The 23,172-nt window shown below is 37.8% G+C and overlaps 1 protein-coding gene across 9 annotated transcripts in view; it reads left to right on the forward strand.

Moving 5' to 3' along the window:
• GRIK1 (glutamate ionotropic receptor kainate type subunit 1) overlaps positions 1–23,172 on the forward strand; it is a 364,878-nt gene that overhangs the window by 221,517 nt on the left and 120,189 nt on the right. For all 9 annotated transcript variants that reach the window (XM_025867840.2, XM_025867857.2, XM_025867847.2 and 6 more), the window contains exons 2-4: positions 2,633–2,800; positions 6,198–6,455; positions 19,265–19,446. In XM_025867840.2, the coding sequence (XP_025723625.1) occupies positions 2,633–2,800; positions 6,198–6,455; positions 19,265–19,446 (608 nt within the window). The remainder of the gene's footprint in view (positions 1–2,632; positions 2,801–6,197; positions 6,456–19,264; positions 19,447–23,172) is intronic.

A 23,172-nucleotide genomic window follows, 5' to 3' on the forward strand; every position in this document is an offset into this window, starting at 1 on the left:
AACAGGCAGTTCTATAACAAATGTTAATTCCTCTTTATCCATGTGTAATAATACTAATTTATTTCTGGGGCATGAATGAGTTTTCAGGGCACCATCCGTGCATTGTAACATTTCCTTTACAGAGAAATCCTCTAAAGTAAGCAAATAAGCATTATAAACCCACACTTAGAGATGAAGGACATCAGAAATAATTTGATAAAGTGAAAATACATATTTATAAATCAATTATATATAGTTCTCTATATGATAATCATGTAAGCTAATTCCCTATAATAAATATTATATTTAATATATATATAAAATAATAATATATAGTATAATATAACATGTATTTAAAAAATCTATGTATAGATTGGGGAATCAAACACCTGAGTTTGTCACAAACAAGGCATGGGGACTTTGAATAAGGTAGGCAAAGTGCGTGTGTCTCAGTTCACTTATTCATGCATAAAAACAGAAATACTACCTCTTACATGGAATGTTATAAGGCTTAAATGAAATATTACCAAAGAGCTATTTCATAGTAACTTTCTTCCCAATATTTAAAATTCCTTCTCAAAGAGGAACTAGGTGGACCAAGGTCCAAAGTTCAGAATTTCTGATTCCCATTCTGGTGTGTATTTCTTCCTACCAGCCTGCTTATGCAGATGAGTGGTTCTTACATTTGAGCCAATGACTGATTATTTCCTAAATAGTTGTAGGCTGACCATCTTAAGTGACTTTGATCTCCATAAGGATGGTGATTCTGACCAAGATACATTCTCTCTTCTTAAGGGTTCTCACCGTGTGCATGGGGAAATAAACAGATTTTTTAAAAAATACTAATAATTATTGTGAAGGCCCTAACACCAAAGAGTTTCTGAACTTAAGTCTGGGCTATTCTAATTGTGGATCAGCTTGACGTCTGTCTTCTTCTATTATCTGAGCTTATCACCTCACTGTGGAGCATCCACTTAATAGTTCTGAGAGAAACTGAGAGTACCCCCAAAGGACCTACTTACCACTGTCTGAGAAAAAGCAAACAAAAAAACAAAGTCTCATAAAAGCAAAATTTTTCCTAACATGGATTTCAGAATAAGTGTCCAGTAGGAATCTGTAGGTAAAGGTTAACATGGTCTCATACCATGGTCACACAGTGTTCAACTCTGGTCTCTCAGAGAACAGGGAAATGATCTCTGCATGAATATCTCATATCATCAGTCCAAAAGCCAGAGACATTTCCAAAGGAAGCCAAAGTAGTTCCGTACAAACCCTCTCAGCTTTTGCAACCTGACATTGCAATTGATTATTTAATAGAGAAAGTCAGTTGAGCAGGAAATTGCAAAATAATAATTATTTTATAATTAATAAAAATTATAGATGTGTATTTGTTTACTATTCTTTCAAAATAGGATCAAAGTCATTTCTTTGATTAGAGTTTGCCAATTAGATTTATTTTTCTATGAATACACATAAATCATACAGGTGCCTGTGACATTTATTTGGGATTTTCAGTTTTAGATTTTTTCTTAAGTGTAGAGAGAACTTGAAGCACTTGCAAATCAATCTGTCATAGCCAAGTTTGGGGAAAAAAAAAAAACAAACAAACCTACATCTGACCTTTGGAAAGGAGTCCCTCAATGGTGAGAGCTAGTTACAAGTATTCAGCATTTCATAGGCTCCAGTTAATGTTTTATTCAGGGGAAATGAGGAGTACTGGTCAATCAAGGAATAAGTTAAGTTGAGGTCAGTTAAGAGCGCCCCCACTGTGTGTCCTGCAGCTATTGATAATCCCAGGACAACTCTTAAAAAACATTAAGAATGTATGGTTTAATGATTCTCCAATTACCTCTATTAACATCACCATGGCAAGCAAAGTCAGAGCTGAATTCTCCAATGAGGCTTAAAGCACTGCTATTTTGTATTGCCACTTGTTTGGAGATCCCCCTGTTTGAGATATCAAAGTTTTAGTGCATGTTCTCTCTTAGGGGAGCAACACATTTCTCTGGAGATAGGATGCAGGATTGCTTTGGGGCCAGACCAAACAGTTTCTCAAAACAAAACAAACAAAAGTTCTTTGAATCTGCCTGTGCACTTTGGAAGGTATTGGAATATGACCCCAGAATTCTGAACCAGAAGAAAAGAAGAAATGTTTTAATTTTGAAAAATTTAAGTGTATATAATATGTCTCATTTTGACCCCACTCAGCTCTCTGACTGATTTCTCTAGAGTCAGAAAGGTCTGCTTTTGAATCGAAAGAGCTTCATTTTGAGGAAGGAGGGTCCTGCCAGATACAATTCAAATTATGTATAGGTCAACCACACTGTGATTTATGTCCAAACTGTAGACAATCACCCGCCGCCATGTTGTCAGTTATACTTGACACGGTACTTAATATTCGGAATACACTGGCCATCTGAGAGGTAAAATACAGTCCAACTTTGGATTTGAAATCTTGGGCATACATATGAAGACCTGTTTATGTGCAGGTAACATGGGCTGACAAATTTTAACACTGGGCTTGGGATCTGTTCTGACCACCACTACATTTATTTTGGGGGGGGACCTTTTGTGTGGATCACTGATACTCTTTAAAAAAATACACAGGAATGATGTAACTAATGCTTCTTATGCATCTCTTTTGCTTCTGCAGGAGGGATTTTTGAAACTGTGGAAAATGAACCTGTTAATGTTGAAGAATTAGCATTCAAGTTCGCAGTCACCAGCATTAACAGAAATCGAACCCTGATGCCTAACACCACATTAACCTATGACATCCAGAGAATTAACCTTTTTGATAGTTTTGAAGCCTCACGGAGAGGTAACTATTTTCACATTTTTTAAAAGCTTTTTTGGGTGTTGTGTCTGCTCCACAAGTCACCTTTTCTGCTACCTGTCCTTTTTCAGAGTGGACATGTTTGTGTAAATGGGTTGCAGGAAATCTCGGTCCTCGATGTCACTGTCCAGTGCAGTCTGAACTACACTAATGGATGTTGCCTAGCTATGTTTTCTGGGCCATTCTGATTAGCTCACCCTTCAGTGCCCTCTACTCTATGATTAACTGGTTCAGCTGTGAATGGAAAATGTCAAGCTTGATCTGTTTTTCCTTCCTAAGGCTGAGATACCACCATGAAATTGTACAGTGCAGTCAAATAAAACTTTGTGGAAGGTCATATCCCCCGAGCATGTGGAAATGCCCACAACACACATAACTCACATCCTGAATTTTAACAGGTTGTAAACTACTGGGTTTACCTAGCATCTTCTCAACTTTTTTTTTTTAACTCCTTTCCACAAAATCATAGAAATCTAAAAATTAAACCAATGAAATAATCTCTGCATATTTTTTTCCTTATTCTCTTTTCTTCTGAGTAGAAGACAAGGTGCTATAAAATAATCTAATTTATATTAGGCTAGACTGCAAGGTTTCTGTCATGGAAAGATTCCACTGGGATTGTGGGGCTTGCTGAGACATCCCCAAACACTTCCAAGACAACGCTGAAGCACAATCACGTTCAATACACTTGAAACTTGGCCTCTAGCCAGGGAGGTATTGAGACTCCACACAGGTGTTTATATGTGGAAACCAAGGCTGCCCCATACCTTCAAGTGGGGCGGGGGGCTCTTTCCCTCATAGAGGAAGGTTTGCCCACAAATAAATGGAATGCAATGAACGCCATGTTTATGTCAATTGCCAAGTAACTAATACTGGTGTTTCCACATAGAATTAACTCAGGATCATCAGATGTGTGCACCTTACACAGTCTTCTGCAGGATTCTTAGTGTTCTTTACAAACAAAAGGTAAAACTTGTTTTCCTAGGAACACAGATGAAAAGAATATAGTATAATGATTCTTTTTTTTAATCTATGGCACAACCTTAGTGTAAGCACATTTTCTTTTTAAAGCTGGATGAAGCTACAGATACTACATAGGTCAGAGTTGTCTATGAAGAAATAATAAATATTTCTATTTATATAGCTCTTCAAAGTTATCTTCACATGAATTATTTCTGTGGGTGAGATCTCTCTCTGTCTCTTGTCTCTGTTTCTGTCTTTGTCTATCTCTGTCTCTGTCTCTCTATATCTCTCTTTCTCTGTCTGTCTGTCTCTGTCCTGTCTCTCTCTCTGTCACACACACAAACATTGCTGAGCAAATACCTTAGAAAGGCAAACACATTTACCAACGATACTTCAACCCACATAAAATTGAAAGCTTTTTTGTGATCTTGAGTACCTGCCACACTTGTAAATTAAACACCCCCAAAGCTTCTTAAAACTGGTAATTTGCTGGCAAACAGAACTCAAAAAATTGATTTTCTGTCAAGTCATATTAGCATCCCTGAGCTAAATATTAGCAGGTATCTCAATCCATTGCCCACGTTAGACAAAACAACAGTTCATATACTCTCATGCTCTCATTTTATCTTACCAGTGAAAACATATCCAGAAAATAAGCTTCTGAAGACAATGGCAATTTATGCTTAGAGCACTTAATGCAGAAAATTATATGTCTTCATATCTCAGGTAGTAATTCGGTACCAAAGAGCACAGTATCAGAAAGTTTCTGTTGTGAATGACTGTCAACATTTGCAGTTACATAGATATTTGCAATATGGCTTTCAAAACCTTATTTATTGTTTTTTCTCTCTAAATCAAGTCAGATAATTTTGACAAATTATATATATATAATTTTTCTGCTTATAAATTTTGATATTATTTAATTCAAATATTTAATCATCTCTTGGCAGTTCCAAATTCCTTTAAATTAATATTAAAATATAAATTTGAAATGCTTTTAAACTTGTATATAATGCCAGCATAAGTTTATATCAGCATGAAATGAGTAGACACTATTTTACATGGTTGTAGAGGATAATCAGTCCCATCTTTCTGGAAGGGAATTTGCTTAATATGTATCAGGTAACTAAAAAGTATCATACCATTTAATTATAGCTGAGAATCTACTCTAAGAAAGTAATGTAAAATTCAGAGAAAAATATAAGAACAAAGATAAGTACTATAATATCAATTATAATAACAAAAATTAGGAGCAGCTTAAATGTTCAATAGCATCAGAAGTAGTCAAATAAATAATGACATATCCATGGGATGGGCTATTCTATAGACATGAAAAATATGCTTTTGAAGACTGAGGGGACTTGGGGAAAAGGGTGTACTTTTAGTGTTATATTCAGTGTTAAATGAAGAAAGCAATGTATCAATGTATCAAACATAGTGTTACATTCAGTGTTAAATGAAGAAAGCAATGTATCAAATACAGATACCAAATGTATGCATATAATGATTTAATTTTTTTATATATTGGAATGCCAAAATATGAATAGGTATTTTCCCAAGATGATGGAATTACAAAGCCTTTTTTTCCTTCCTTACCTTTAAAATATTCTAAATTCTCGCAATGAATGTATAAAATCTAATGAGAAAAATAAATACATTTTACAAATTCATTTTTAAGTACATATTGACTTGATTTTCTTAGGCTGCATGTTGGCTAATGTTGAGGTAGGGAGAGGCCTGACCTTGAGCTGGGCCCCTGGGCTCTGGTAGAAAGCCCGTGGCCCTGAACTCACTCCATTGTCTATGGTGTTAGTGGGCTGGACCAAATGGCTTCTAAGATCCCTTTAAATTATGCTATGCTATTATTCTATAATTAATTAGGTATCAATATCACTTGATATTCTTCAGCAGTTTTTTTGATGGCCTGGAATTCATTTCTGAGTTTTGGGAAGATGGTACTTTGCAGCGTCCCAGAGAATCTTCTGAATTCTTGGACCACATTCATATCTTCATTGACACCCAGCCATAGGACAGAACTTCATTCACATGAAATCCACTTGTCAAATGTCTTGTAGAGCAGCTCCGAGCACCCCTGGGTTATGCCACGTCAAGCAAGGGATGTAGACCCCATCTGATTAAAAGTAATGGTGTGACACCAGCCACTCATTTTTGCTTGCACAGAACTGGCCCTGTGATGTGTTACTAATCAGTCCCACATTAAATCTCTCAACATTTTACTATCTCAGGGATATTAGAAGTTGGATTAAGCATATTTTCTCAACATACAGATGGAAAGTAGAGGAAAATTTCTAATAGTGAAAATAAAAAGAGGGATCATGAAAGGAAAGATGAAATTCACAGCTCTCTCTCTCTCTGCCCCTGCCCTCCCTTCCTACCCCTCCTTGTCTGTGGCCCCCAGCCTGTGACCAGCTGGCTCTTGGTGTGGCTGCTCTCTTTGGCCCTTCCCACAGTTCCTCTGTCAGTGCCGTGCAGTCGATCTGCAATGCTCTCGAAGTTCCACATATACAGACCCGCTGGAAACACCCCGCAGTGGACAACAAAGATTTGTTTTACATCAACCTGTACCCAGATTATGCAGCTATCAGCAGGGCGGTCCTGGATCTGGTCCTTTACTACAACTGGAAAACAGTGACGGTGGTGTACGAAGACAGTACAGGTATGGGACTCCCTTGAGACCTCACCTGGCTGTGTCGGGTGTGAACAACGGGAATCTGAGAGTTCTAGAGGCGTTACCTCATCAAGTGGACTGCATAAAAATGCTCTTTTATATGAAGCTAATGGAGTATTCTAATTTAGGAATTCCATGTGTCACCATGTCTGATTCCTTTGGATCCTTTCTGATGATCCTTCCATCATCATACTTAGGGGGATTTGTTTTTTGTTTCGTTTTATTTTTATTTTGAAGTTTTAATTATATTACATGTAGGGCTGGGATGAGAGATTATTAATAGAATTTTATTTTATTTTTGATGACTACATTTTTATTTTTTTATTTTTTTATTATATTCAGTTAGCCAGCATACAATTCATCATTAGTTTTTGATGTAGTGTTCAACAAATATCACCTTATTGATATATGTTGTAATCCAATCAGAATATTAAAGATGTGATTACATTTCTCCAACTCTATTAAGACTGTGACAATGACTCCATTCCTTAAATAATGCAAAGAAAGTTGGAAAAATGACCATGAGGTATGCTTCCAACTTGAGAAGTAACTATGTAAATGTTATATGTTAGACAAGTTTCTAAAGGAGGTTAGCAAAGAGGAATCTAGTTAGAGGTTATATCAATAAAACTGACCATTTCATAGGAAAGGGACTAAGAACCCCTGATAACCAACCCTTAATAAAGTTTGCATTGTTCCAGGGCTTATTTTAGGATGCAGAACAGAACAGAATTATGATGCTTAGAGCCTCCATCTCACTAGACACTTTCTCTCACCTACCCCCATTTCAAGTTTCTTTTGCAGGCACCTTTCCTCTCTCTCTTCTGGTCACATTTTGAAGTTTGTCGGAACTCAGGCTCCCTTTTATACACTTAAATCCCCATGCTGGTGACTCTCCTTTGTCAAGTCCTTCTAATTTGAAGCTGTTCACCATCTTGCCATTTTCAACTCCATTAACCCTGGCCCTTCATTACCCCCTTCCCTGCACTCCCTTATACCTCACATCAGCTAGGATGAAGAGTCCACCATTCCTTCCTTACATACCCCCAACTTCATCGGACTCTTACTGAAGTACAGTTGACACACAACGTTACATTAGTTTCAGATGATTCCACAGGTTTATATTCTATGCTCTTCTCCCCACAAATATAGTTACCATCTGTCACCATACAATGTTATTAAAATGTCCTTAACTATATTTCTTATGTTATGCCTTTTATTCCTGTGACTTATTCATTCCATAACTGGAAGGCTGTACCTTACTCTCCCCTTCACCCATTTTGCCCATCTCCTGCCCATCTCCCTCTGACAACCATCAGTTTGTTCTCTGTATTTATGGGTCTGTCTGCTCATTTGTTCATTTGCTTTGTTTCCTAGATTCCACATATAAGTGAAATCATATAGTATTTGTTTGTTTCTGTCTGACTTATTTCGCTTAGCCTAATACCCTCTAGGTCCATTCAAGTTGTCACAAATCTCATTCTTTTCATGGCTGTGTAATATCCCATTATATATATATATATATATATATATATATATATATATATATATATACCATATCTTCTTAATCCATTCATCTATCAGTGAACACTTGGGTTGCTTCCATATCTTAGCTATTATAAATAATGCTGCAATAAACATAAGGATACATATATCTTTTTGAATTAGTGTTTTCATTTTCTTTGGATAAATACTCAGTAGTGGAATTACTGGATCATATGGTATTTCTATTTTTAATTTTCTGAGGCATCTCCATGCTGTTTTCTATAGTAGCTGCACCAATTAACATTCCTACCAACAGTGCATGAGGGTTCATTCTTTTCCACATCTTCACCAACACTTATTGTTTTTTGTCTTTTTGATACTAGTCATTCTGACTGGTATAAGGTGATATCTCACTGTGGTTTTGACTTGCATTTCCCTGATGATGAGTGATGTTGAGCATCTTTTCATGTGTCTGTTTGCCATCTGTATGTCTTCTTTGGAAAATGGTCTATTTAGGTCTTGTGCCATTTTTAATTGCATTAAAATTTGGTGTTGAGTTGTATAGGTTCTTTATATATTTTGGATATTGACCCTTTATCAGATATTTTAATTGCAAATGTTCTTTCCCACTCAGTAGGTTGCCTTTTGGTTTTGGTGATGGTTTCCTTCACTGTGCAGAAGCTTTTTATTTTGGTGTAACCCCAATAGTTTATTTTTGCTTTTGTGTCTCTTACCTGATGAGATGTATCCATAAATATGTCCGACTCTCCTTTTCTGAAGCTGGCCCCTTACTATGCATGATCCTCCATGCAACCCCTAAGACAGTGAGTTCCCTCATTCCACACGATCACACTCAAATATCACTTCTTCCTTAAAGTCCTCTGAGACCACCATAGGGTTCAATAGCGCTTTGCAAATATAAGTATGATATTACATGTTTCAAATTACCTGTTTGCACATCTAGGAGACTAGGAATTCCTAAACATTGGACTTCTATCTTATTTATTTTTATAATCTGCCACCTAACACAATTATGGCATACAGGGAAGTACTTAGTAATAATACTTAGGAATAATACTATTTACTTTCTGCATATATTTCCTCCAAAGAATTAAAATTAGCTCCTTTCTTGAGCTACACATTTGGTAATAAGGTTAAGAAAATTATCAGTGAAAATTAATAAAGCAAAGCACTTAACAATGTTTTTAATAGTATTTCATTTTTCACTGTCCTTTTTCCCAAGCACTAGTACTTTCTACTTCTTAGGGGATGAAGTAAACCTCCTTTACTTTGCACTAAACTCTGGTTCCATTTTAAACTGTCAGATAAAAATGACTGTTCTAGTTGGAAATAAGCATTTATGTATTTTCTTATACCTCATCTCATTTTAGAAAAAAGTGAAGGTAGGTGATTGGATATATAACTTATAAATGTTATATTCAAAACAGTCCTACAGGGAAGAATAAGCCACAGGCAGTCATATTCTTAAAGCTTCACCTGCTTGCTGGGAAGAAAAAAACATACTCTCAAATGAATTCCATAAGCATATTTAAAAGGCCTTGAGATGCAATATTATAATGTGTAGGGGTGGAAAAGTTTTCCCTTCCTCCCTTCTAGGATCTTTGGCTGGTCAGGCAATTAAGTTGACATGAGACAAATTAATAGGAGTAAAGCAAACAAAGTTTAATAAGATGTATAGTAAGCATGGGAGAAACCCAAGAAAACTAAGTAACTCTGAAATGGCCAAAGCCATCACCTTAAATACCATCTTCTTCTAAAGACAAAAGATGCTGGGGGTGGGAAGTCAGTTAGGGGAAGTTATCAGGAAAAGCACAGTGAGCAAGGATAAGGTTGTTATGCATATTTAAGTCCCTGCCCTCTCCATTGAAAAGAATTTCTAGAGATTGAATCCTCCCCCCACTCCTCCTGGTACAGTGAGGGAGACACCCTTACAAATGAAGACTTCCCTTACACATGTAAATGTCTCTTATAAAAAAGGGTAACATCTACTCAGATTTCGGAGCTTCATCGTGTCTGCTGTTTCTTAAAAATAAACATCTTATAATAATCCCATGCCAAAGAGACACATTCTGGACTGGCAAATTCTGCTCCCCTTCAATTATGAATGTAAGTGTAATCAGATCTTCCATGTTGCTTACCTTTGTAAACAGAGAACTGCACAAGCTAATAAAGTCATACTATTTCTTATTATGTAGTACCCTCGATAGTACAAATTCTTCTCACTATTTCTACATCTCCAGCAAATCAGGGCCATCTAAAGGGAAAACAAATTAATGAATGGTATTAAAACTTTTAGATTTAATTTAAGAGCTCAACTAAAGGTGTGAGCATAACTGTTATAGATTTCAAATTGGATTTAGACAAAATACAATTTGTAAAAGGATAATACAAAAGTTGATGTCCTAATGGACCTTCTGATTTCAGGTGAGCGCTCATAAGTGATAAGGATTTTGCACAGGAGGAAACTCAAATTATCATTTCTATCATTTTTTTCTTTAAATTTTTTAATTGTTATGTTAATCACCATACATTACATCATTAGTTTTTGATGTAGTGTTCCATGATTCATTATTTGTGCATAACACCCAGTGCTCCACGCAGAACATGCCCTCTTTATATCATTTTTTTTACAAGAAACTGAAATCTGCTTTTCATCCCTATTAAGTTCACCCAAGCCTTGTTGCTCAATAAATACTTCCTAAAGTTGAAAATCCCAGATGAGTTTGTATGTTGCCCATTAAGTTAGAAATGATTCATGTTCAAATGATTTTGCTCACAAAGAAATTAAAAATGTAAATGAATAATCAATTGAACCATTAAATTGGAACCCAGAGAGTAAACAGGTCAACTGAGATCAATAAAGGTAGATAGACATCTTTTGCCTTTGAGTGGGTTTAATACCACTTGACTCAGGGTTTTGGTTGTAGTAATTATCAAGCCATAAAAAGGAGAAAACTTAGTAAACCTGAAGGAAAAGAAAGGACTTAGGTGTGCTCAGCACCCGCCCTCACACCAGAATTAAGTACCCATTAAAGAACACTTTACTGGCATTTGTTTAGGAGTTTGTTAAATAGCCTGAAGCCAGCTCAGATGTCTGGGGGACCAAATGGTCCATGACTCCCATTGAAGTCAAGGGGAGCCCTGTGCTTGTCCCTAAGGACAAAATTCAATTCACTAAATACTAGCAGGCAGAATTCTGGAAGTGAAAATGTAGAAAGACCCTAGAGAACTGTTGGGGGAGTGAAGTTTTGTTTCACTTCTCTCTCTCTCTCTCTCTGTTGCCTGGGTGTTCTTCCCATCAGTCACCTACTTCTCTCTGATTCCCACTTTCAGAGGTGACCCTAGGCAATGAGAAATTGCTGCTCATTGGTCATCCCCTTTGCTTCATTAGACCCCTGGTGGAAGCCTGGCTTCTATCCCTTCACACACATCAGAAAGAACTGAGAAGCTGAGCACCAAATGCAGTGTGGGGGATAGTCAGCAGTTTCTGCTTTTTTAAGGCCAATCTCAGTGAAATGTAGCCACAATTAGTTCTGTAGAACAGGGCCCAACAAACTTTTTTCTCTAAAGGGCCAAGTAGTTCATAGCTCAAGCTTTGTGGGTCATATGGTCACTGCAATTTCACTCTGCCAAGGTAGCAAGAAAACAGCCATAAGCAACATGCAAGTGAACAAGTACGGTGTGTTCCAACAAATCTTTATTTATAACAAACAAACAAGGAGGCCAGTGTGGTGGGATCAGCGTGAGAGGGGAAGGGTAGTGGGAAAGTAGGTCAGAGAAATGCACCACATAGATCATGGAGGATTTTATAGACCACAAGCAGAGCTTCTGCTTTTCATGAAATGGGAAAACCACTGGACAGTTTACAGCAGAGTAACATGATCAGATTGACATCATAAAAAGATCATTCTGGCTCTTGTATGGATAATACAATACAGGCAGGCAAGGGTAAAAATAGGTAGCTTCCAGAGAAATCAAGGCAACTGAGGAAGGTAAGTAATAGAGGAGTAAGAAATTGTCAGTTTCTAGAAATATTTCAAATGTTGAGCTAGCATAATGCCCTGAAGAAGTAGAGGCTGGCTGAGAGAGAAACAGAGAAGTCAAGGGTGAATCTAAACTTTTTAGCCTGAGCCAATGGAAGGAGTTAACATCACCTGAAGTGGGGAAGGTTATAGATGGAACTACTTTGGAGGAATAAGGATGATATCAGAAGTTTGTTCAGTCATAAACATGGTAAGTTTGAATTTGTAGTATCTACTACATTCAAATGCAGGTGATGAATAGGCAACTTATATATAAGTCTGGAGTTCAAAATGTGGTGTGAGTGGGAGACACAAATTTGAGAGTCCTCAGCATATAGATGGGACTAAACAAGGCCATCAAGGAAATGAGTTCCAGCCAGATGCCTCTAGCCCTGAGTTCACAACACATAGTCCTCAAGAGATTTTTTTTTCATCCATGGTTGCCTTAAGTCACATCAGAGCCATGAGATTTCTAAAATGCAGCCTGCAATAAAGAGCTATTAACTATCACCTGAAACATTATCTGAAAGCTTTACAATGAGGATTAATTTGAAATAAGATTAATATACATAAAAATGTTAGTGATTGGAAAACAATAAATTCAAGGAGAAAACACAAGAGAAATGACAACCACAAATATCACGATAACTAAATTCTTGAGTTCTGATTATGTGGCACATGCTCTTTTTTAAATAATTTGCATAATGAACTCATTTAATATGTTCAACCACTCTATGAATAAGTGAAATAACTGCTCTTATGGCTGTATGGCTGTATTTAAATAGTGACTTGGATTTATTATGTTTATTACTTTCCCTCCATCTTCTATAGAAAATAGAAAGAATATATTGTCCAGAACCAAGAATCTTGACAGAGGCCAAAAATTTGGACTTGAAGAAAATTAACAGTTTGGTATAAATAACCAAGCCAAAATGAAAGATATTCAGTAGGCAATCAGTGCCAAATAAAACAATAAGTAAATCTTTTCCCTTTCAGCAATCAAAACTCGCCCCACTGTGTTATGATGGCCATTTGTGCTAGCCAAAACACTTCTGCTACAAGCCCTCCTACAATCCCACCTGAAATAGCTGGGAGATAGCAGTCCTTGGCACTCAGAACCAACAAGATAATAAATTGCAGTATTTTTTGTTTTTTTTTTTTTCTCCTTACTCTTTTCTACCCTTCTTATCCACCTACTCCAGTCCTCTGCCCAGAACCCTATTCAAATTTTCAGAATTCTGTTTGGAACCCAGTCTTTAGTGCACAGAGGTATATTATTTCTAGCTACCATTGATATCAGCAAGAATTCAAGACTAAAATACTCAGGTTGAGCTAACTGCAACACAGTTCATCTCAAATATTTTGAGTAGATTCTTCTTGAGGTCCTTTGATCAAGGGACACAGTTTTTCTTTTGGGAAGTCTCTAGCCTTTTTTTTTTTTTTTTTTTTTGATGCACATTTGAAAAATCATATGTATGAAGATCTGCACTTAAAAGTGCTATATTTCTCCCAGGTAATTCACTCACTTACCAGTTTCCATTTCTTAGTTCTGCTTTTTCCTTACCTCTGGAGGGTACATAGATCCCCTTAAGAATCCTATTAGATTTGGGTATATTAATATACCAACAAGTTTGTGAAATGCCATTTTACATGTTTCTAAGTACAAATGAAGAGGAAATTAACATTTAAAACGTACGATCTTATCTGTGGGTCCCAATGGTTTACTGCATTCATCTCTATGGCATCAACCCCACTGATGTGGTTTAATGAACAGGGAACTGGATTAAGACTCCAGAAAACATAGGTACTTTTCTTTCGAACTAATACTCATTTAATGTAACCAAGCTGTCCAGAAATGAGCCGGACTGCAGTGTGAGGTGGAAAATTTCCCAAATAGAGAGGAATTCAGCAGCAGCTGTGTGGAGGGGAATCATGCTTGAAGTAAGGGTTTGACCTTAAGGTCCCTTCCTGTTCCTGGCATCTGTGACTTATTTTTAGTGCCGATCTAAACAATTAACCTCATTGTGTCTCACTTTCCTTACTGTAAAATAGTACTGACACCTTTTCACCCTGAAGGTATATTCTGAGTTTTCTTAAGATATTTATAAGGCATGTAGCATCCTTCATACAAGGGGTAATGTAAATAGCAAAGTTTATTATTATTTAAGGAGAAGGAATGGGAAATTTTAAACCCTCACTAGAAATAGCAGCTCCTTTTTTTTCCTCCTCCCCATATGCTCCACCTGTTCCCAGAGTCACTCCCTGTGCATGCAAATCAGCATTTTTCTGTGTCATGTCTGAGTGCACAGAGTGGATAGGTGGCCAAAACTAGTGTTTAGAATGGGCCATTTGGACATTTTTGAAAGTTATCTCCATATGCAGAGCCCAACTCAAACTCAGGTGAAATAAACAGGCTTCTTGCTCTGAAGTGCTTTTTAAAACCAAAGATGTGGTTTCCAATTGCATTCCTGGGGGTGGGAGTGGAGGAAGGAGACTCCAATGGTGTTGTTTTCTATCTCCATGTTTACTCTTTTTATTTAGCAAGAGGTGAACTTAGAAAAAAGATGCCAGAAAAGTACAATGAACTCCTTTGTGCCTTTCATTTAGGTTCATCATGTAATCCTTTGGCTACATTTGTTCTAATGATCTGTGATTCTCTCAATATAAAACAATTACAGCAACAATAAACAATAATAGTAATAAGTAATAGTGTTGTAATAGTAAGTGGCAGACATCATGACCTTTTCACCCCTAAATGCATTAGTATGTATTTCCTAAGAATTAAGGTTGTAACCACACTATAATTACCAAATACAGGAAACTTAACACTAATACGGTACTATTATATACAAATAGGATAATAGTTCTTAAAGAATGCTCTGAAGAGATGACAGAGTCTAGGGGAGCTGGTATTTCCTGGCCAGAAGGGCTCATTGCAGGTTGTTCTAAACAACTGAGGCTTTCCCAGTGACCAGAGGACACCATGATTTCCCCTCCAGGACATGGCTTTGCCCCAGGCACAGAGCACCCTGTGCTGCTCTTGGCCAATGGTGTTGTGGGCCCTTCAGTTTTATTCACCTGGATGAAAGGACCTCAGAGCCAACTTATCCGACTCCCCACCCTCATAGAAGTCACCTGTGCCCAGGTGCACCTCACACCCTCTCCTCACAGGAAAAGGCTGATGGAGTTCGCTGGGTCTACACTGATCGATCTCTCACAATCTCGCTCTCTCTCTCTAGATAGATAGATAGATGATAGATGATGGATAGATAGATGATAGATAGACACACACCATATTACAGTTTCTCTAATTGACACAATAATGCCCTTACAGGATTTTTTTGAATCCAGGATCACTCATTGCATTTAGTTGTCATCTCATTTTACTCTACTTTGGTCTCCTTTGGTTCAGCCTTCCTTTGCCTTTCATGACCTCGACATTTTTGAAGAGTCCAGGTCAGCTTTATTGCAGAATGTCCCTCAGTTGGGTTTGGTTGTCTCCGCATTTTATTTTTCAAGTCCCTCCACCATGGTGGGCTAGAAAGACTACTACCATCACCAGATTTGCATGCACCCTAACCCTCCTCTGCAACTGGAGTCTCATCCTGGGAGCACTGGGTCACTCCTCAAGGCTAGCTTCCAAATACAGCATGACCATTAGCTTTCAATTCCCTTTCCCTTTGTTTAGCAAATAAATTTTAACTATTCTTTACAATGAACTGTAATTGATGGATTGCTGCAAAAATGCAAATAAAACGGAAGCTTTCTCTAATTTTCTTTCTCCTGTGGGGGGGGAAGTCTTTTAAATTGTAAATTCTACTACGTTTGCTAGTGAAGGCAGAAAGGCTTTTTTTTTTTTTTAGGCAAACAATTGCTTTGGGAAGAGATGTGTAAACCTCACCGTTCCACCCTTATTCTTCTTCCCACAATTTCCTCTGTAATCTTTAAATCTGCTGAGCTTTTTCCTTTTTGAGGCCAATTCACCTGCAAGCAGACAAACTGAAAAAATTATGGACTTAGTAGTGAGTATTTCCAACAGATAAATTTGGACCAATTAGAAACTGGTCTTTTAAAAAAAGTAAAGAAACTGGTCTTTTGTACTGAGTTGTTCTCCTTTCTCCTCTATTGGTATTAAAATAACTCTCTGCATGGTCACCTGTTTTGAGGAGGAGAGAGCAAAATGTCTATTAATGGTATCATTTGCCAACTAAAGATTGAATGCTTTATGCTAGTCCAAAGTTTTCTTTCTCTGTTTATTTATCCAGTTACTTATTCATATAGCTAGCTAGCTAGTTAGTTATTCAGTCAGTTAGTTAGTTGACCTGAAATCTAAAAGTCAAGAGGGACCACTGATTTGATAAAAAAGAGTCTGAAATTGGTAGTCAGAAGGTAGACCTGGATTCAAGTCCTGGACTTAATAACTTTAATAAGACCTTAGGGTCTTGAGCAAGTTGCTCCATCAGCCTCCATCAGCATCAGCTTGTGAATTATAAAAATTGAGTAGTAATTGATACTCATCGATGTCACAAGAGTCGATGGGATGAAATCCTTCTATGGGCTTTCTTTCTTTTTTTTTTTTTTTGCTTTTGCTTTTGTGTTTTATACAACTTTATTCCAAGCTGAGGATCTCAATATGAAACTAAACGCTCGTGAACTGTTTTCCTTACTGATTCTGAATTACTGTAAATTTACAAGTTCTGCTAGCAGTTCAACACTTAAATAGTTTAAATCATCTCAGACATGTGGTAGATTTCAGGTAATGAAAATACCTGAAACAATTAATGCAATATACCGAGCTGATCAAAATGAAATGAACGTTGGAAAACAAGGCTGCAAGATTGCTAACATATTGCAGTACGTTACAAATTATCAGTACATTGTTTATTGTGGTTCCAGCCATATAGGAACAACTGAAGCCCCTTTCTTAAAGCAAGATGGGTTCATGTCCCATACCCTGGGTTTAGCATGGGGTTTGGCATATAATGAGAATCCAGGAAATGTTTTCCCATAAAAATGAATGAACAAATGGAAAATGTATTCAACTTTAAAATACCATTAACATGGGTAAGTCATCATGATAGGAAGATGCACTTCATATTGACATTCCATTCAGCAAAGAACAAAAGAGCAGTTTGTTGCAGCACATGAAATGCACTTTTTAAATGGTTTTCTCATCTTATTTAAAGGCCACATTGATTTCCTTTGTGGTCATGCTCCAGTATAAGAAAAAAGAAAAAAAAAAAACTATGCAATTGCAAAGCAGGAGGGCAACAGAAAAAAATACAAATGAGACCCAAGTAGCCAGGAGTTAAGAAGAAAGGAGAGTGGGTCCATGTTTCTATTTTTTTTCCCATCTTATCAAATAATCCAAAATTATCTCTGTTCCCTCAGCCACAGCAATCTGTGTTTGTAAGGATGGACTGTAAGGTAGAAAGATTGAGTGTTGGACCCACAGGAAATTTGAACAAATGGCTCCTCCTAACTATCTTCGTGACCCTGACAAGTTACTTAACTGCTCTGAGCCTCAGTTTCCTTGTTGGAAATGATGAAGTTAGTAACGCTTACTTCACAGGATTATTGGAGGATTAACAACTATGCAGGCCCATGTGCTCGGTTTTCTTCCATTTTTAATACTCATCAGTGGCTCAGGACTAGTGATCCCAGAAGCAAGAGGATAAGTGGCTCATTACTGGTACTTGAGAGCTTTCAACCACACTGATTGGTTTGAAAAAAATCAAGAGTCCACAAAAACTACATTCCAACAATTTCAATTATTATGTAAAAATTTTTTAAAAATAATGAGCAATAAATCTTGCATTTGCTTGCAATGGCTTGCATCCATTAGACTCTGAAGAACAGCTTAATTAGAAAGTACCGTATGTACTTCAGATCGTAACCTATCCAAGATGTTAGAGAAATCTTTTAACATCTGAGCCACAAAAATGTAGCTTGGGTGGAGGGGGTGGATAACTAAATAAATAAAACAAGAAAATGAAAGACATGTATCAAGTCCAGAGGTGGCTGGTATCCACGACAGGGCATACCAAAGTTTCCGTCTGGATACTGATAAAACTTAATATTGATTACTTGAAGTTGACAAATCCTAAAGACACAGAACTGTGTAATAAAAAAAAATATTTCAATTTTCCAGTGTGATGAGAGTCCTCGAGTGATAGCCAACATCATGCAGTGTAGCAATCACAAGTTAATGTTAGGGGAAATAAGACAGAGGCTTTATATAGCTGTTTGCCTTACCCCAGTAAAGTATGTCTATTAAAGAATGGTGCAGCTCAGTAGATTCACACTTGTAGTGAATCAAATATTCTCTGTCAAGTTAGCTGGCTGTATACACTTTCTTACAATTATCAATGGTGGATTTTAAAGGAATTTTGTTTCTGCTTTTATTATCATAATCTCTAAAAACTCTATGGTCCTTCTTTTTTTCAATCAAGAAAGGATTTTCCAATTTACTGTTCAATCATATTAGAAAGAGGATGTGATGAGCCATTTCTAAATAGGGTTTCTATGGTAGGAACTGGAAAATTATATAGAAAACCCAGCTAATTAGCTGGGAAACAGTATGCTATACATAAATACTTGATGAAAAGTTTACAGAGGTTTATAGCCCCAAGAAATTCTAGTATTCTGTAGTCTGTTTTGTTTGTTTGTTTTTATTAAGCAAGCATTATCCATTTCATTGAACACCTTTGGAAACTTTAAGCAACTTTTGCTTACAAAAGTTTTACAGTTACAGACTTGGTTTGTTAAAGATTTGTGGTGTTGGCCAAAAGCTGGAGAGGACAATTGCATTTAATAAAATTGAACATTCACTTTGGAAAATTGTGTTTCCAAATCACACATGCCCACAAAAGGAAAATACAGTATAATCCACCACAGAAAGGGAAATGACAAATGAGAAGTTAATAGTGTAGGGGCGCCCGGGTGGCTCAGTCATTAGGCATCTGCCTTTGGCTCAGGTCCTGATCCCAGGGTCCTGGGATCGAGCCCCGCATCGGGCTCCCTGCTCAGCGAGGAGCCTGCTTCTTCCTCTCCCACTCCCCCTGCTTGTGTTCCCTCTCTCGCTGTGTCTCTCTCTGAAAAAAATTAATAAAATTAAAAAAGGGAGAGAGAGAGAAGTCAATAGTGTAACCTTTAGAAAGGTGGCCGCCTGATACATTTTGGGAATGGTATGAGTTTGACTGTAAATGGCAATAAACAAATCCTCTTTAGACAGAACAGTCTGTTGCATGATGGGATGTCATTTTCTAGGTCTCATTCGTCTGCAAGAGCTCATCAAAGCTCCCTCCAGATATAACATTAAAATCAAAATCCGCCAGCTGCCCTCTGGGAATAAAGATGCCAAGCCTTTACTCAAGGAGATGAAGAAGGGCAAGGAGTTCTATGTGATATTTGATTGTTCACATGGAACAGCTGCTGAAATCCTTAAGCAGGTAAGAGTGGCAGGGAGGAGGTAAAGTTGGGGGGTGTGGATTTGTTCATTTCTCTTTCTCAAAAATGCCATCTGGTTTCACTTAGTGCAGCATGATAAAACGGCAGAAGTCCGGTTTAGGCTGAGGCGGCTTTAGGAGCCCTTTTAAAGGATTCAGGAGTTCATACGGCTCAGGGAGTTCAAAGAAGCCACCTGTTATATATAGTTGTAGATGTGGGGCCTTATGTATTGGGAGGCAGGTAGATCCTATCAACAGAGAAGGACGACATTTCAAGGTGATTAAGCATCTCTTCTTTTACACCTCTTGAAAAGACTGAGCAGATTTCATTTACATAACACCTGACTTGTCCTAAATATATCTTCCCCATGGCAAGACCTCTTTTGTCAAACATGTATGATTCTGAGCATAGTGAAAAGGGGGCACAGGGACAACAAAGATGCTTCTCTCTTCTAACTTGTCACAGACAATGAGCTGCCATGCATTAATCTTGATGAATAATGTGGGTGGAAACACTTGATAAATTATGAAATCGTGGGGCACCTGGGTGGCTCAGATGGTTAAGCGTCTGCCTTCGGCTCAGGTCATGATCCCGGGGTCCTGGGATCGAGCCCCGCATCGGGCTCCCTGCTCGGCAGGGAGCCTGCTTCTCCCTCTGCCTCTGCCTCTCTCTCTCTCTCTCTCTCTCTCTCTCTGACTCTCATGAATAAATAAATAAAAAAAATTATGAAATCGTATGTAAATGAAAGATGTTAGTAATGTTAGGAATAATAACAACAGGGTAATCATTTTTGAGCACTTCGGGACATAGCACTGGTCTTATGCTCACAAAAGAAAATTCAGAATTAAAAAAGATAAAGCATAGACTGGTGGTCCTCAATGCAGAGGGATTTTGTACCCTCGGGGACTTTTGGCAATGTCCAGACACATTTTTGGTTGTCATATAGGGGACAGTGGTACTCTCCTGGCAACGAGTAATTAGAGGCCAGGGAGGCTACTAAACATTCTATAATGCACTGCACATCCCCCACAACAAAGAGATGTATACCGTAAGATACCAGTAGTGCTGAGGTTGAGAAATTCTGGTATAGACAAAGACAACGGAAAAGGCTAGCCAGATGCTTAAAATAGAGGCATTAATAAAAGATCGAGGGATGAATTTGGAGGAACATGGGAAAAAATAGCCAGGTCATATTTACGTGGCCTTAAATGGGTGTCTCTTTGTATTTAAGCAGTTACTGTGGCAAAAGGCAATGTTCTTATCTGAAATGACACAAACTATTATTGTACTCCCTAGTTTAAAAGGTGTAGGATGTGCTATGTGGTTGACTGGCAATGGGCACTACTTTTATAAGTAGATCAACCCCTCTGCACAAATGTAGAGCTGTGGATCTCCAAACCACTTGAGAGAGCTCTTAGAGCAGCCATCCTGCCTGACTCTCCAGTGTTGGATCTCATACTTGAAGGGCATCTCTCTGAAGCCATTGAGTTCAGAGTTGAGTTTTTAATTTCACTGAAAGTAAACAATCAGGAAAGTTGACTAGAGGTTTCTATTATCTCCTGGATGATTGCACTAAAAATCTATTTCAAGCCATAGAACATATTTAAAGTTGCAGTCGAAAACAATCTTCTGGCGGCGCCTGGGTGACTCAGTCGGCTCAGTCGGTTAAGCATTCGACTCTTGATGTCAGCTCCAGTCTCGATCTCAGGGTTGTGAATTCAAACCCCCATTGGGCTCCATGCTGGGCATGGAGTCTACTTAAAAAAAAAAAAAAAAAAGAATCTTAGACATCATCAAGGCTAACCCTCTCACTTGAGAGGAGCAAGAAACTGGAACTCAGCCTCCTCTGTCCCACCTGCACTTTGTCCACTATGAAATGTTGCTTTTCCAGTTAGGTGGAGAATATGTGTTACCTACTCTAGACTACAGTTGCTTTAACAAATCTTTAGCTATTATAATTATAATGATCTCACAGTGAAGAAAGCGAGCATGTAGCAGTGATGTCAACAGCTCACTTTAAAGGTAAAATAAATACAATCAGCGCCACTTTATCTTAAGGTTTCATTTGAGAATTTCAGTACAGTCTATTAAAGTGCATAATAGGGTATGAACCAGAACTGAGAAAAACACCCATATTTTATGTGTAGCCCTCAAAATGCAAAGAAGCATTTCTTTCCAGGAACGTTTTATAACAGAGACTGGGGACTTCCATTACATTTAAGAGAATGATTTGCTGACGAGGCTTATCTTGGTGAGATACCCATTTGGCTCACATAACTGGCTACCTCTCTCCCAAAGCACAGGCTTAGAATGGGCAAGTCTGGGAAAGAGCTGCTAGAGTTTCTCCTCTATTTCAATAAATATGGATATGATGTTCCTTTGATGAAAGTGGCTCTTTCCTGGTAGCATAGAGACTACATCATTCAGAGATCAATTTTTTAAACAACAAACCAAAACAAACAAACAAACAAACAAACAAAAACCCCTCTTAGTGAAGCACTCCCAAGAAATGTCTGCCGAGGGTAAGGGGGAGAGGGATCAGTTCAGCTTTGTTCTAAACATTGACACGAAAACTTTTGCCTCTATTCTGTGCCATATCATATTCTATCCTGTGTTTACTCTTCCTCATCATGTGTGTGGTAAGATTGCTGTGAGGCATTGGGGGAAACTACTAAAGAGCATGTTCATCCACCTTTTGTTGTAGACTAATGAACTACAAATGTTGGGGAGGAGAGCCTTTTTAGAATGTTCCAGCATAAAACCCCTCCCTTACTGTATGTGAAAATACCATCACTCTGTGAAATCACACCAGAGGATCCAGGTTGCCATGAAGGTCTTCCAGATTGGTTTAACTGGGTTTAATCTGGACCTCCAAGAAGCTGTGTGGTTGGAAAGTGAGATCGAAAACCTCAGGACTTCCTATTCTGGTCAAAATAAGGCCCAGTGCTCTGTGTGATCCAGTTTGACTTGACCCATTGGCTTTGGGCAACAAGCTGTAGAAGCAAAGAGACCTTCCCTCTGTCTGCCAAGCGTGTCCCTAGGGAAGCTGAAGACTGCAGGAGTTCAAGGTCCTAATTCTGGCCACCATTCAACCAATCTCTTCCTACCTCTTCTACTGAGGTGCAAATGATGGTACCTGGCATCCTATATACTGTCTTATGAAGCCTCAAATAACCCCTGGGGTAGATTTGGTATTCTCAGTTCAGAGTTGAAGAAACTAAAGCTCAGATAGGTTAAGTGCCCTGACGAGGTCACTCTCTGAGTAGCCAGGCTGCTTCATGGTCTCCAGACCACCTATTTTTAGCGCCTGTGTGCACATTTTACCATGCAGGGCCCCCATTCAGAATGGATAAGCCATTCCATTTCGAAGTAGGCTTCCAGAAACATCTGAAAAAAAACACAACCACTTGCTGCTGGTCTCCTTCATATGAAACTAATATTAATAGCTCCCACTTTTTTGGTGACTAAAATCATTGCTGATAAAATTTTCTCTGCCAGGTCAACTTGGCTTTCTTCTCAAGCACATTTCCCATTATTTCCATGCATTTCCCTGCACCTTCATCATATTTTACTACTTTTTAATGATTCTTCAGAAAAAAAAAAGAAATCAAATGCACTTTAAAGGAGATATCTGACATTTATCTAAAAGTAAAAATTGGGGGAAAGTCTATAGTTATTCTTGGGCATGCTAATCACTCCAACAAAGTAGTTATTTCTATTCATACTGA

The sequence above is a fragment of the Callorhinus ursinus genome, unplaced genomic scaffold, assembly GCF_003265705.2.
Source record: "Callorhinus ursinus isolate GAN/ISIS: 27379988/994484 unplaced genomic scaffold, GSC_fseal_2.0 scaffold1, whole genome shotgun sequence".
Lineage (NCBI taxonomy): Eukaryota > Metazoa > Chordata > Mammalia > Carnivora > Otariidae > Callorhinus > Callorhinus ursinus.